Consider the following 13623-nt stretch of genomic DNA (forward strand, 5'->3'; position numbering starts at 1 on the left):
GGTCTGTGATTTCTGAGAAATATTTATAGCATATCCATAAAAGAACTGCTATTCTTTTTTTGAAAAAAGATATTAAGTTAAAAAGTAAGTTGAACAATCTACATTGATTTCAGCTTGTTTTCTACATACTTATCTGACAGGCATTAAAACTGGCAGATATTTTACTGGGAAAATCTGATTGGTCATTAGTGTTCTGTAGACCAAAGCAGGCAGTAGTAGCTGATTATTTCACCTTTCATACAGTGGAGCTAGTTTAACATAGGCAAAGTGCTAATTACTTTCAGTTATGGACTCCTTATTTATCTTGCCCTCATAAACCTCACTGAAAGTGACCCATATATGGTAAGAGTATGATAGGCTGGATGCAATGATTATTTCAAATAAAAAAATCTAATACTTGGGCAAGAGTCATTGTAGTCTGGTAGGTACACCTCATGATCATAGGATTTGTTTTCTAAATTGTTTTTAAAAGAAATTCTGGCTATAGTCAGCACCTTCTACTCTAGTTTCTTGCCTTCATTTGGTCCTTCTTATGCTAGAAAGCTTATAATTGAAGAGGAAGGAAACAATTTAAAGTAGATTTAAAAACAAAAAAAAGATGACAACTGCTATGATTTGTAAAAGATAGATAGATAGATAGATAGATAGATAGATAGATAGATAGACAGATCCAACTGTGTGAATAGCCAGCAATCCCTGAATCCCAGAGCCGGGCACCCCTCCCCATGTGTCAGTCTCATGAATCAAAGTCTTGTAGTGTATCTTTTATGGATATGCTGTAAGTATTTCTCAGAAATCACAGACCATTTTTTCAGTTATAAGAATGTCCAAACTTGGCATGGTGGCTCACTCCTATAATCCCAGCACTTTGGGAGGCCAAGGCGGGCAGATCACAAGGTCAGGAGTTCAAGACCAGCCTGACCAACATGGTGAAACCCCGTCTCTACTAAAAATACAAAAATTAGCCGGGCATAGTGGCATGCTCCTGTAGTCCCAGCTACTTGGGAGGCTGAGGCAGGAGAATCACTTGAACCCGGGAGACGGAGGTTGCAGTGAGCCGAGATAACACCACTGCACTCCAGCCTGGGCAACAGAGCGAGACTCCGTATCAAAAAAAAAAAAAAAAAAAATTCAAACTTAAATGTGTGGAATAATTGGAATATTTGGATTATAATTTTCTTCCTTTGTGAAGTTGGACTTCTGTGTAATAATATGTGTGTATTTCTTCCAGGTATAAAAAGTTTTTAGATGAAAGCCTATTTTAAAATATTTAAGAAGAGCACAATAACACTGTTTTTCTAAACATTTGCTGTATTTTAGTATATACCTGGAAGAAAAAATGTTAAGGGAAATTTTCTAAACCTTTAGCTAGTCATTCAATTTTGTAAATGTCTAAAAAGGAGACTATTTCATATTAAATGGTTTTCTCATATATTTTGAGGATTTTTTAAGTTTACATTCTAAAAAAAGCAATTCTTGTTTTGGAGCCTGTTTCTTGATGCTGTGATATTTAAAAATGGACCGTGGTTAAGTGCATTATCTTTTTCTATAGGAACAGCATTATAATCAGAAGCTGTCAAAGGCTTTAACACCAAATAAATCTTTGCAAGGACCAACAGCATATTTTACAGCAATAATATAGCCCAACTTCCCTAAAATAGTGATATACACTCAAAATCCTGTAACTTTTATATAAATGTATTGACTCATTTATTATGCAGGAGACTTTACTGTATGTAAAAATGTAGAAACCCCCAAGCCAGCATGTTATATTCAAAATTTGACCTCAAATGAAAGTGCTGAACTATAAGAAACACTAATATGTAATTAACATAAGTCATGGTCTTTGTGTTTGGACTGCTCGCTGTTTCAAATACATTATATTCACCTACAGACTCCTTCCCATTTCTCTGCCCCAAATACAGAGGGACAGAGCTGCCACTTCTATTTACTGTCTTCCTTTCAATATTTATTGTTTTTAAAAAGCCTAAGAGTTTTAAAAATATCTGTCTTCCTTAAAGAGTATAAAATATCATCAGTCTCCTTTGTTGCTAAGGAGAATATACAAAGGGGCCAGTATTTTTGATACATCTTAAATAATTTACATTGGAGAGTTTATGATTGATACTTGTGAGTATAAAGTAGTTATGAATCAACTGGGAATAAGATTTTCTGGGCTTTTTTTGTTGTTGTTTGTTTGTTTGTTTTGATGTTGAAAGGATGGACTCAAAGTCTAGAATTCTTAAAAGAAGCCCTAGCATTTAAAATTTGATTATATTATATACTTCTAAACATAGTAAGTGCTCACTATCCCAATCTATAGTTGGTAACTATAGTGTGAAATAGCAGAGAACAGACACCTTGCTGTTTGCCTTTGTTCTTTAAAGCAGCCTCAGCGTCATTTAGGGAGGTTATGTAATAGAAAGCCCAGAAGGTACTTGTCTGAAGATGTTTCTAAGTTTTAGTTTTATTCCTTAGTCTTCAGGGATAAATGTGGGTAAGACAGTAGAGAAAAATTGCATGCTTGGAGCATGGGTGGAAAACTGGAGAGAGGAGATGAGTCATTCCTGGGGCAAGTTCCTGCCCACTTCCTCTTCTGGAGACTTTGATTCATGAGCCTGACACGTGGGAGAGGGCCTGGCTCAGGGATTGCTGGCATTCACACAGTTCTTGACAAACCAAAAAAGTCTCCAAATATAAAGTTGCTTTGGGGCCTTCCTATTCATCTAGTGGTTTCTAGTCTCAGTTTAGCTATTTTATGAAGGAGAGGGGGCCCAAGTTGAAAACCAGGTATTAATTTAATATTTGTATTAATGGAAAAATGTGTTAGACCTATACAAGTTAGAGTTCTGTGAACTGCTGCCAGGCTATTCCTTAATTTTCTGCAGATTATTGATTATTCCTTAAATTTTTGAAAGTTTTTAATCATATGTGAAGTCCCATTTTCCTCCACATTTGAACAATGCCATCAACTTCAGCTTAGATCACAAGAGAGGTGTGTGTCTTTAGCCTTCACTTTGAGCAGTAATGATCATCTAGGTGACCCATGACATGTTTTGGAGACTGTGGAGGTGAGTTTGCAATAGATACTGATTTCTGTGGGGAAGTAAGTTAATTTCTACATCGGTGATTGTGCTATTCTATTTTTGTTTGGGTTTTTTTTTGGGGGGGGAGGGGGCGGTGTTTTTTTAGCAGTAGAGTAAGTTCGGACAGTCAAGTTTTTGTTATTAGGGCATCTCCAGGAGAATACTCTCTCCTTATTGGTTTTTGAAGAGCCTCAGCACGGTACTACACAGGGATGTGTCACTGGGGTGGGAAAGGGGAGTTACTTTTGGATTATGATGGATCTCTTCACTTTTCGGTGATCCACCAACCACCACTGCCCTGACTGTTTGGGTGGATGTGGACCTTGGATACATGTCATACATGTTTTCTTTTTTTCTTTTTCTTTTTTTTTTTTTTTTGAGCAACATGGCTGTTTATTTTACCTGGGTACAGGCAGGCTGAGTCTGAAAAGAGAGTCAGCAAAGGGTGGTGGGATTATCATTAGTTCTTACAGGTTTTGGGATAGGTGGTGGAGTTAAGAGCAATGTTTTTGGGGCAGGGGGCAGATCTCACAAAGTACATTCTCAAGGGTGGGGAGAATTACAAAGAACCTTCTTAAGGGTTGGGGAGATTATAAAGAACCTTCCTAAGGGTGGGGGAGATTACAAAGTACGTTGATCAGTTAGGTTGGGGCAGAAATAAATCACAATGGTGGAATGTCGTCAGTTAAGGCTATTTTCACTTTTTTTGTGGATCTTCAGTTGCTTCAGGCCATCTGAATATATACCTGCTGGTCACTGGGGATATGATGGCTTAGCTTGGGCTCAGAGGCTTGACATTCCTGTCTTCTTATATTGATAAGAAAAATAAAACAAAATAGTGGTAAAGCATTGGGACGGCGAAAATTTTTGGGGGTGGTATGGAGAGAGAATTAGTGATGTTTCTCAGGGCTGCTTCGAGCGGGATTGGGGCAGTGTGGGAATCTACAGTGGGAGAGATTCAACTGAAGAAAGATTTTGGGATAAGGGGTGATATTGTGGGGTTGTTAGAAGGAGCATTTGTCATATAGAATTACTGGTGATAGCATGGATGGCATGTTTTCTTTTTCCTGATAATTTATAATTAGAAGCATTGGATTTTGAAGCTTTAAAGCTTCAGGCAAGTTATATGATGTATCATTATTTCAGTCAAACCATTTTTATCCTAAAGAACCCTCCCCTAGCAAACCACAGTTCAGACACCACAGGAAGGTATTGTGGTCCTGTCTTTTGAATTGACTGGATATGGGTCTTGATCCAAAGTTTTACACTGATCAAAAATACAGCCTGAATGGTAAAAGCTGTCATTTGTAACCATGAATAACTATCAATACATGCTCACTTTTAGAAGTTTATTGCTAATTAAGAACTGACTGCATTTTGTGTAATTTGTCCCTTTTTGCACCAGAATGCAGTAAGTATGACCTGTTTGCAGTGCTGGTCTGTTGCATGCTCTTGTGTTAATAGCTTCTCTAGCTGTGTGAGTTTTGCAGTAAGTGGTTGCTGAATAACCATGTGGATATAAAATACAGAATCCATACAGGAATTTTTAAAGGTTATGGGCAAATTTAATTTAGTTGTAACTTAATCCTTAAATTGTTTTGTAATTGTGAAGCTTTGCCTCTGGTTTCTAATCTGCTTGTGTGTATTTCATGGTCCTGTTTTAGAAGTGTACTTTGAGCTGTTCATAGCTACACAATGTGTCTGAGGACACTAGTGCTTTCCTTTCCTTCTCATTATTTGCTGTTTGATGATTTAGCATAATAGGGTTGAAATAGCTCCATGGGCACAGACTTGCCAGATAACACATTTGTTCCATGAGACTGTTGTCTAAAAAAAAAGTCAAAGATCTGCTCTTATAAGTTATTAATGTTTTACTTTTACTTATAGGTTTTATTTATAGTTGCATCATATAGGGACATACTTTAGCAAAGCAATTGAGACTTTCTGATATATGGAATGCCTTTATGCTGAGTATAATAATAATAAGGCATCTATACTAGACCAACTTCAGTTTCTAATTGAAATTGTTAGCTCTGCGAATTTGAGCACAGGGTTTTAAAAAATTTGTGTGAAAATGAGGACTGAGGAGTGCCCTTTGTATCTGACTATATTTGTCAAAATTATTGAAAATAAATGTTTGCCTTTTAGTAAGACTCTTCAAGACATAAAACAAACAAACTTTTATCCTTAACTAAGTTTAGCATTAACAAGTCACTGACAATATATTCACATGTGTTATTTATGAGTTTGAGTTTAAAATTTCCTCTGATCACTGCATCACTGGTGATTAGAAATTCCTAGCTGACTTCCAGGAAAGAATGTAGTTAGATGCTGCAGCATAAGTATCATTTTTAAGTTTTCCTAAGTAAGACCAAAGTTGATTTTTAAAGATCAACTTTCAGAAGACTCTGTGACTTTTTCACTTCTATCATGTACGGAGGGATTTGAAGGCCGGTGGCTCTGCCTGTTCACAAGGAGCAGTGAGCTTTGGCTGCACCATTACATGTGGGCTCTCCTTCCTCATTAGACCAGGACTGGCCACCACTGTGGGAGAAGATTCCAGTTTACCAGTGGTGGAGTCATACTATCCCTCGCTCCCACTGCCACCATCTTTGGGCAATAAAGAAAAATAGAGGTGAAAACAAGTTTTAGTGTCAGATCTACTTCTTCCTGGACCATGTGGTTCTTGATAAATTTATTCATTTGGTGCTCTCAGGATGTACAGCAATACATTAAGCCCTGCAGATTGTTCAGAAATGATTTAGGCATAAAGCTTCTGTCAACGAATTCATAAGAGATTAATATGAAGGAGAGGCTGCTGAGACTTCTAAGAGTGATCAAGGGTGTGGGCCTTCTACAGAGAGAGAGATTGTTTCTTGTCAGGGAGATGCTTTAATCTTTGGGTCTCCATTTGGTAGTAACTTCATTTGTTCATTCAGTCAGCCAATACATATTGAGAACTTGCTAGGTGTGAGGTGCTGTGTAAGGGGTAGGAATACAGTGAACAAGAGAGCATGGTCAGCCCTCACCCATAAGAATGTACAGTCTAGTGAGGCAGATGTATATGAAACTAATCTGTACATGTGTATACTTACACATACACACATGTTCGTATAACATGATTTACAAAAAGGGTTAGGATGCAAGAGTCAGAGTGAGGGATCTGTCCCTGGATGGGGACAATAAGGGGTCAGTTCAGGGGGACTTCCTTGAGCTCTGAAGTTTCACCTGAGAATGGGAGATTCAGAACTTGGTGACAGAGATTGTGGAGCTCACTGTGTCTTTGCTGATCCTTCAGCAAAGGAAGTGAGATTGTTTCTAGCTTTTCTGTTTGGGGTGCTTCTCTGTCAACTAAAAGTCTTCATCCTTCAAATATTGCATCATTTGTGTATACTTCATTCATTCACTTACTCATGACCCACTCCTCGAGTGCCTGCAGTGGGCAAGCGTCTGTCCTAGGAGCCGTGTGCTGGGCCACAGTTAAATCTGAGAGATCATGTGTGGCATTTCTCATGGATTGAGATGTCTGAGTGTCATTGTTTTGAGAGAGCTAGTGGCATGGTTTATAAAGCTGTTTTTCGTTTTCTCCATACAGGACAACAGCTTTGAGCAGTTCATTATTAATTATTGTAATGAAAAGCTGCAACAAATCTTCATTGAACTTACTCTTAAAGAAGAGCAGGAGGAGTATATACGGGAGGTAATGTTGAAATGCTATTTTTAAAAGTGTTGGTCCTTTTTTACTCGTAATATAAATTCTAATTCAGAAGATAGCCTAAACAAGAAGCCATATTCAAAAGGCTACATACTGTATGATTCCATCTGTCATTCTAGAAGAGGCAAAGCTATAGAGACTGATTACCTATAAGAAGCTATAGAGTCAGGGATTGCCAGGAGATAGGAGTCGTGAGAGGGTTGTGGCTGCAAAGAGACAGCACGAGGGAATTTTGGGGACTGATAATGGTGGTGGTTGCTTGACATTATACATTTGCCAAAACTTAGAGAACTGTATACCAAAAAAGTCAGCATCACTGTAAGTAGATTTGAAAATATTTTGAGACTTTGTTCAATATCAAAAAGTATTGAGTATTCAAATTTATAGTAAAAATAGGTAACAGTTATTGAGTCCTTACTACATAGCAGGTATTATATTAAGTGCTATGTATAGATTATCTCATTTAATATAATCTTAAAATAACCAGAAGTAGTGTTTGCAGAGTCTTTTCATCATTAATTTAAAAATATATATTTGCTTTTCACCCTTTTATTTTTTAAAATAGCCAGTCTTTTTTCAAGTGTAAAATTAGTTATTTCAAAAAATAAAAAGGAATTGTTATGTTTATATTTTTATTTCCTTTTTTGTTTATTTGCCTTAATATTTTAGTAATGATGTTACCTGTTTTCCTTTATTTTCTTAGTATCATTTTAAGCCATTAAGGACACTGAATTCTCTTTTATCTTTCTTTCCATATAGATTTTTCTAATGTGATTGTTATCCCCAGTGGCTTAGTAAAACAACCCATTTACTCAAAAGCTAAATCATAAATATTTCATCTTTATTTTAGAGTACTCATTATGCTTCAGAAATGTTTTATACTTGTCTGGCACCTTTTAGTAACATAAATATTCTAAAAGCACGATTCATTCTTTTCCTGTCTTCTCATCATGAAGAGAATGCCCAAACTTTGATGGGTAACTTAAAACAGTTTATACAGATTGTTTAAAACACTTCTAAGAATATATAGGAAGATTCCTAGCTTGCTGTAATGAATAGGAGACAAATAAATGTTTACATTTATGGACAGAATGTAAGTAGACACAGAAAGATTACATTTGGCTTTATGGATTTGGCTTTGTAGCCAGTGTTAGAACCAGTGGATAGATTTTCATGTCTTTCATGTATTTTCCTTGAAAATACTTTGTGGTAGCGCTGGCCTGTTTTTTTTAACACTTGAAAGAGTTAACTTCCCTACAACACAAGATTGACTCTAAAATTAATTTTTTTCCGTATGATTACGGATTCAGAACAGAAGAATCTAGGCTTTAAATTCTTGGGATCAAGTTCTAACTTATTTCCTTATAAACATTGTAAACATACACAAAGTAATATTGACCCAAGGGCCTGTTGAGTAAATATTTGGCCCAGGGCCAGTGAAGTGCATGGGAAATTGCTGCAGATGGGAGAGTGGAATGGAAGGCAGTCTCAGAACAGGTCAAGGGTGTTTGCTTCAATCAGATTATGTCAGTGGTAGGCAGCTGCATTGAGAAAGTTTTGGGAACTGCCTGTGACATTTGCAGTACCCATTCTATAAAGAAAATAAATTCAGAGAGGAAGGGAAATATGATAAGATGGGCAAAGTCTGTTTTATGGATGGTAGTGTCGTGGCTTCATCTTGTGTCATTGGATTTTGTTCTGTTTTGTCTTTTAGGATATAGAATGGACTCACATTGACTACTTCAATAATGCTATCATTTGTGACCTAATAGAAAATGTGAGTACTTAGGTACAGTTTTCTAAAGAATGTTTTAGTCCTATAATTCACCCTTATAAATGTTCTCAGTGCCTCAATGTTAAGCATTAGTATTTTCACTGTTTTATATATATATATATATATATATATACACACACACACATACACACATACACACACACACACACACATACATATATATATGTTAAGGAACTGCAGAGTTCTAGAGATTTTATTGTAGCCCTAAGAGATCATACACAGTTCTTGAACACATACATAGAGAGCTGGATGTTTTGATACTTAGCCAGGATCCCCAGTGGCCATATCACAACACCCTTTTATGACCTTCAGACACCAGGCCTTAAAGGTACCAGCCTTTCTTGTATGGTTGGAGCCCAGGTCTATTCCATGACTCCTGGTCATGTGAGTACTGATCAGAGTAGGCTCTGAGCAGCCATCCAGTTTTTTGCCAAATCAAAATATCCATTTCATTCCCAAAACTCTAATGACCTCTTAACATACTATTCACCGGGTATTATATTAAGTTTAAGTGACATAAAGGGACAACCTCTGGAGCTGAATTAAGTGGGACCCCAGAAGTGGCTTAAGTGCAGCTGTAGCATTGATTCAGATCCTACATGCAGAGGGCATTGCATGTGTGACTGCAGGTGGCCAGGGACCTGGAATTTTTCGGATGACCCAAGTATGTGCATATGCAAAAAGGCTTAAAGTGTGAAAAATTATTGGATAATTTCGAGTAAGCTTTCTGAGTCCAAGATTTTTGTTTTTAGATCATATTCCGTAGTTTATTGTAAATGAATTAAATGTAGGAAGACTGATTTTGTGTGTGGAAAACAGGAAACTAATTTATGCTTAGGATTACTAATACCTGACTTTGAATAAGTAATTTGAAACAGTGTATAAGCTTTATTATCCTGCAGTCTTTTTAGCAAGACCAGTTTAGTGAGATGAGTGCTGTGTTTCAGGAATACAGTCACATGCTCTGAATGAATATTAAATCATTTTCTACTCATCTTTTACAAAGCTTTTTGGGAAATATGTAATTAGCCAGTATTTTTTTTCCTCAGTATTCAAGATATTCCTAAAAGTTGTTTCTCTGATTAAATTAAACATTAAAAACAATATTCTAAGGCATCACTATTTTTCAATAAGAAATAAACTGTGTTTCAAAAAATCTGAACAATATTGAATGGGAACACTAATATTCCACATAAGCAATTCAGATCTCTGATTTTGGCTCTGAAAAGTGAATTTCCTGAAAATTTTCCTGGTCCATTTTGTGAAGGAGGTAATTTGCTATGGGAATCTTAATTTTCAGAATTTCTGATTAGTATGTTTTCCTTGATAAATATAACCTTGCATTTAATTATTCTCTTAAGAAGAGGAGAAAAAGAACAGTGGTAATACACTTAATTTAACTAGATTATCTCAGCCAAAAATCCCCTTGCTATATGATTGAAGAAGCTCATGTTCACATAGGAACCTGGGTATATAAAGGAAATGTTTCCTTCCAGCATCATTAAACAATAATGTTTGTTCTGGGGATGTTATGAACACACTTGATTCCTGAGAGTCCACGCTTCCCCAGGGTTTTGTGTGGAATGAATAAATGCTGGTCAGAGGATGTCATGGCCTTGTGAGCAGAAGGGGAGAGGAACAGAGGACTTTGCCTGGGTGGAAGTAGGTGGGATTGATGGTCAGTGGAGTGGATTGTTTTTGGAATTAAGACTTATGACCCCATAGGGGCAGTCCATGGAGTAGCAGTCTTTATTTAGCAAAGTAGAAGCTTCCTGACTTCTGATTCAGTTTAGGGCTGACTACTCTTGGAATAAAAATGACCACAGGGTCTAGATATGCAACAAATAAATTTTCACTTATGTTTAACATCCATTTAGAAATTCCACATGAATTTTTAAAATCTAAATCTATATGAAACATATTCTTGAAATCAGCTTGATTGCAGTGATTGTTAAAAGCAGCATCTCAAATCACAGCATTTTTTTCTAGGAAATAAACTTTATTTTGAACACATGAACAATTTGGAAACATAGAAAACGAGTTTCCTTCTTAGGAGTCAATCAAATAATGGCCTTAGAAGACTGCTTTGTGATTTGAGACATGTTATAGAGGCTGTATTGTCACATTCATTTCTGCTTTTAGATTTGTTTTTGAATCTTTGAGGTCCAACTTGTCTTTTTCTAAGAGTATAAATTTCAGTCATCATCAGGCTAAGGTGTCTGAGGCAACTCCCAGGTACTGTTGTTCTGTGCGAGGAGAGAGAAACCAAGAAGACACACACTTCCCAACCACACCACCATACACACACCTGGGATCCTTCAGGAAAGAGCTGATTCCTGTGGCTTTTGTTATTGTTTTGATTCTCTGCTTTTTGTTATAACTGAACAGACTTTTCTTGTGACTAAGTTGATTGTGTTTGATGGTGTAATTAGGAATAATTATTACAACAATACAGTGAGGAAGGAAGGAAACTTTTTTATTTCCGTTTTCCCAGAACACAAATGGAATCCTGGCCATGCTGGATGAAGAGTGCCTCAGACCTGGCACAGTCACTGATGAGACCTTCTTAGAAAAGCTGAACCAAGTATGTGCCACCCACCAGCATTTTGAGAGCAGGATGAGCAAGTGCTCTCGGTTCCTCAATGACACGTCTCTGCCTCACAGCTGCTTCAGGATCCAGCATTATGCTGGAAAGGTATGGGGGAGCTGTGAGCACCCAGTCAGGCCTGCCAAGTTACCCCTGCAAGGAGGCTGTACCTCAGAGATGGGCGTTCGAAACCCCATTAACTTGTGAGGACAAATTGAGCTGCTAAAGTGATTGAATCAATAAATGTTCAATAGAAATAGAATCTGGACCATGTTGACTAAAATCTTATTAATATAGAAAATCAAAAGCAAAGCTAATGGACTTAATGAAGAGTCTAAATATATTTTTGAATCATCTTTATTATTTTCAAACTCTAAGCTATCCTATAAAAAATATCTATTAACACTATTGAAGGAGATTTGCCAGTACAAATTAAGAGTCAATAAAGACTTAAGGCTTTAAAAACACAAGCCATTTAGCAAAAATAATGAATTATTTGAGATTTTGAAATGACATTAGGGAAAATATTTACTTTTTTAAAAAAGCACTTATTTATTTGGTTAATATTTGGGGGAATTAATTTTATGTCTAATATATAAAGACAATGCTAAAAACAATCTTAATTGATTAATCTTTAGAATCCTGAAAGAATATTGATTAGAGCTAATACTTCCTTTTTCATAAAATTGCAAACTTCAAAGGGAAAAAAACTTCTTGATTATACATTTGTAAAAAGTATATAGTACCTGAATTACCTTTAATTTCAAAATGTTAGAACTTGGTACTTTATTTTTTTTATTAGCGTATATTATTAAAAGATAATTTCTGATCAGTTTTTCTGCTGCTTCAGGATATTTATGAAAGTGTTAGCATTGTTTCTATTTTGCCCATCTACTTTTAAACAGACTAGAATTGGTATATGAGAACTAAAAAATAAAAGTAAAACCCCAGAATATGTTCAGACTCCTAAAAAATGCAAAATCCTTTGAAAATGTTATGATAACATTTTTGGAGTTTATTCTTGCAAATCCTGAATGGTAATAGAATTTATTTTGATCTTGTCTGTGATTTAGACAGATGGAATTTAAACTTGGAGGCGAACTCATTATGAGAGTGTGACTAACATGTCAGGGATTTTTTGATGGTGAAGGAAGTGGCTGCAATGTAGATAGTCTTGGAGTATTTTTAATAGTTGTTTGACATTATAGCATGCAATGTGCCTGTCATTGAGTTACATGTGCTGCTTATAGGTGCTGTACCAGGTGGAAGGATTTGTTGACAAAAACAACGACCTTCTCTATCGAGACCTGTCCCAAGCCATGTGGAAGGCCAGCCATGCCCTCATCAAGTCTTTGTTCCCCGAAGGGAATCCCGCCAAGATCAACCTGAAAAGGCCTCCTACAGCAGGCTCACAGTTCAAGGCATCCGTGGCCACTCTGATGAAAAACCTACAGACCAAGAACCCAAACTATATTAGGTATTTCTGGCACATGAAACTTTCACAGTTCAAATGTGAGAGCACCCCGAAGGAATATCATTTTTCCCTTTGCCTCAATCTGAGTGTAGCCCAAGCAGAGGGTAACTAAAATACTTACAGATTAAATAATACCTTATCTGGGATTGGCTTAAAAAATGCTCCACTATCCTTTCCCCTAAAATAAGAAAGTAAAAAAGTAAAGTGTGGTGGAGAAGATAGTAGATATTTAATGAAGCTCAGTGGTTGAGACCTAGGGGTTTTCAACTTTCTGTATGTTTATTATTATTTTTTTAATGGCAAGTTAAAAAACAAAATGCAAGTGTTTTTTCTGGTCAGTGTTTTGCAGAAAACTCTTGTTGGCTTCATTTGGGATTCTTGTTCTATTAGCTTAGAGCACAGCATTGAAGCAAGTGCTTTAGTTAACTGCTCTGGCACTTCTTAGGAGACATGCACTTTTTTCTTCCCTGTGAGAGGTGTAGGCCTGGAGAAAGTAATGATTCCTAAAGCAATCTGAATTTTTTTCAAGGCAGTAGAAAGACCTTCTTAAAAAGGGCTGGGCGTGGTGGCTCACACCTATAATCCCAACACTTTGGGAGGCGGAGGCAGGTGGATCACCTCAGGTCAGGAATTCGAGACTAGCCTGGCCAACATGGCAAAACCCTGTCTCTACTAAAAATATAAAAATTAGCTGGGCGTGGTGGCAGGAACCTATAATCCCAACTACTTGGGAGGCTGAGGCAGGAGAATCGCTTGGAGGCGGAGGTTGCAGTGAGCCGAGGTCACGCCACTGCACTCCAGCCTGGGTGACAATACAAGACTCCATCTCAAAAAAAAAAAAAAAAAAAAAAAGGAAAAAGGCTTCTGGGCTCTTCTCTTTTTCTGCTTCTAGGGCATCTTAGACAGAACTCTCTCTAGATTTAGTAAAGACCAACTAGGATTAGAGTTTGCTATGTGTGTATTTGG

The 13623-nt window shown here is 36.8% G+C and overlaps 1 protein-coding gene across 9 annotated transcripts in view; it reads left to right on the forward strand.

The window, feature by feature from the left end:
* The window catches only part of MYO1B (myosin IB), a 179473-nt gene that overhangs the window by 131303 nt on the left and 34547 nt on the right, over positions 1 to 13623 (forward strand). For all 9 annotated transcript variants that reach the window (XM_003825286.6, XM_008950629.6, XM_003825285.7 and 6 more), the window contains 4 exons: positions 6682 to 6786; positions 8516 to 8578; positions 11091 to 11291; positions 12434 to 12660. In XM_003825286.6, coding sequence (XP_003825334.1) covers positions 6682 to 6786; positions 8516 to 8578; positions 11091 to 11291; positions 12434 to 12660 — 596 coding nt within the window. The remainder of the gene's footprint in view (positions 1 to 6681; positions 6787 to 8515; positions 8579 to 11090; positions 11292 to 12433; positions 12661 to 13623) is intronic.

Source organism: Pan paniscus, chromosome 13, assembly GCF_029289425.2.
Source record: "Pan paniscus chromosome 13, NHGRI_mPanPan1-v2.0_pri, whole genome shotgun sequence".
In the NCBI taxonomy this organism is placed as follows: Eukaryota; Metazoa; Chordata; class Mammalia; order Primates; family Hominidae; genus Pan; species Pan paniscus.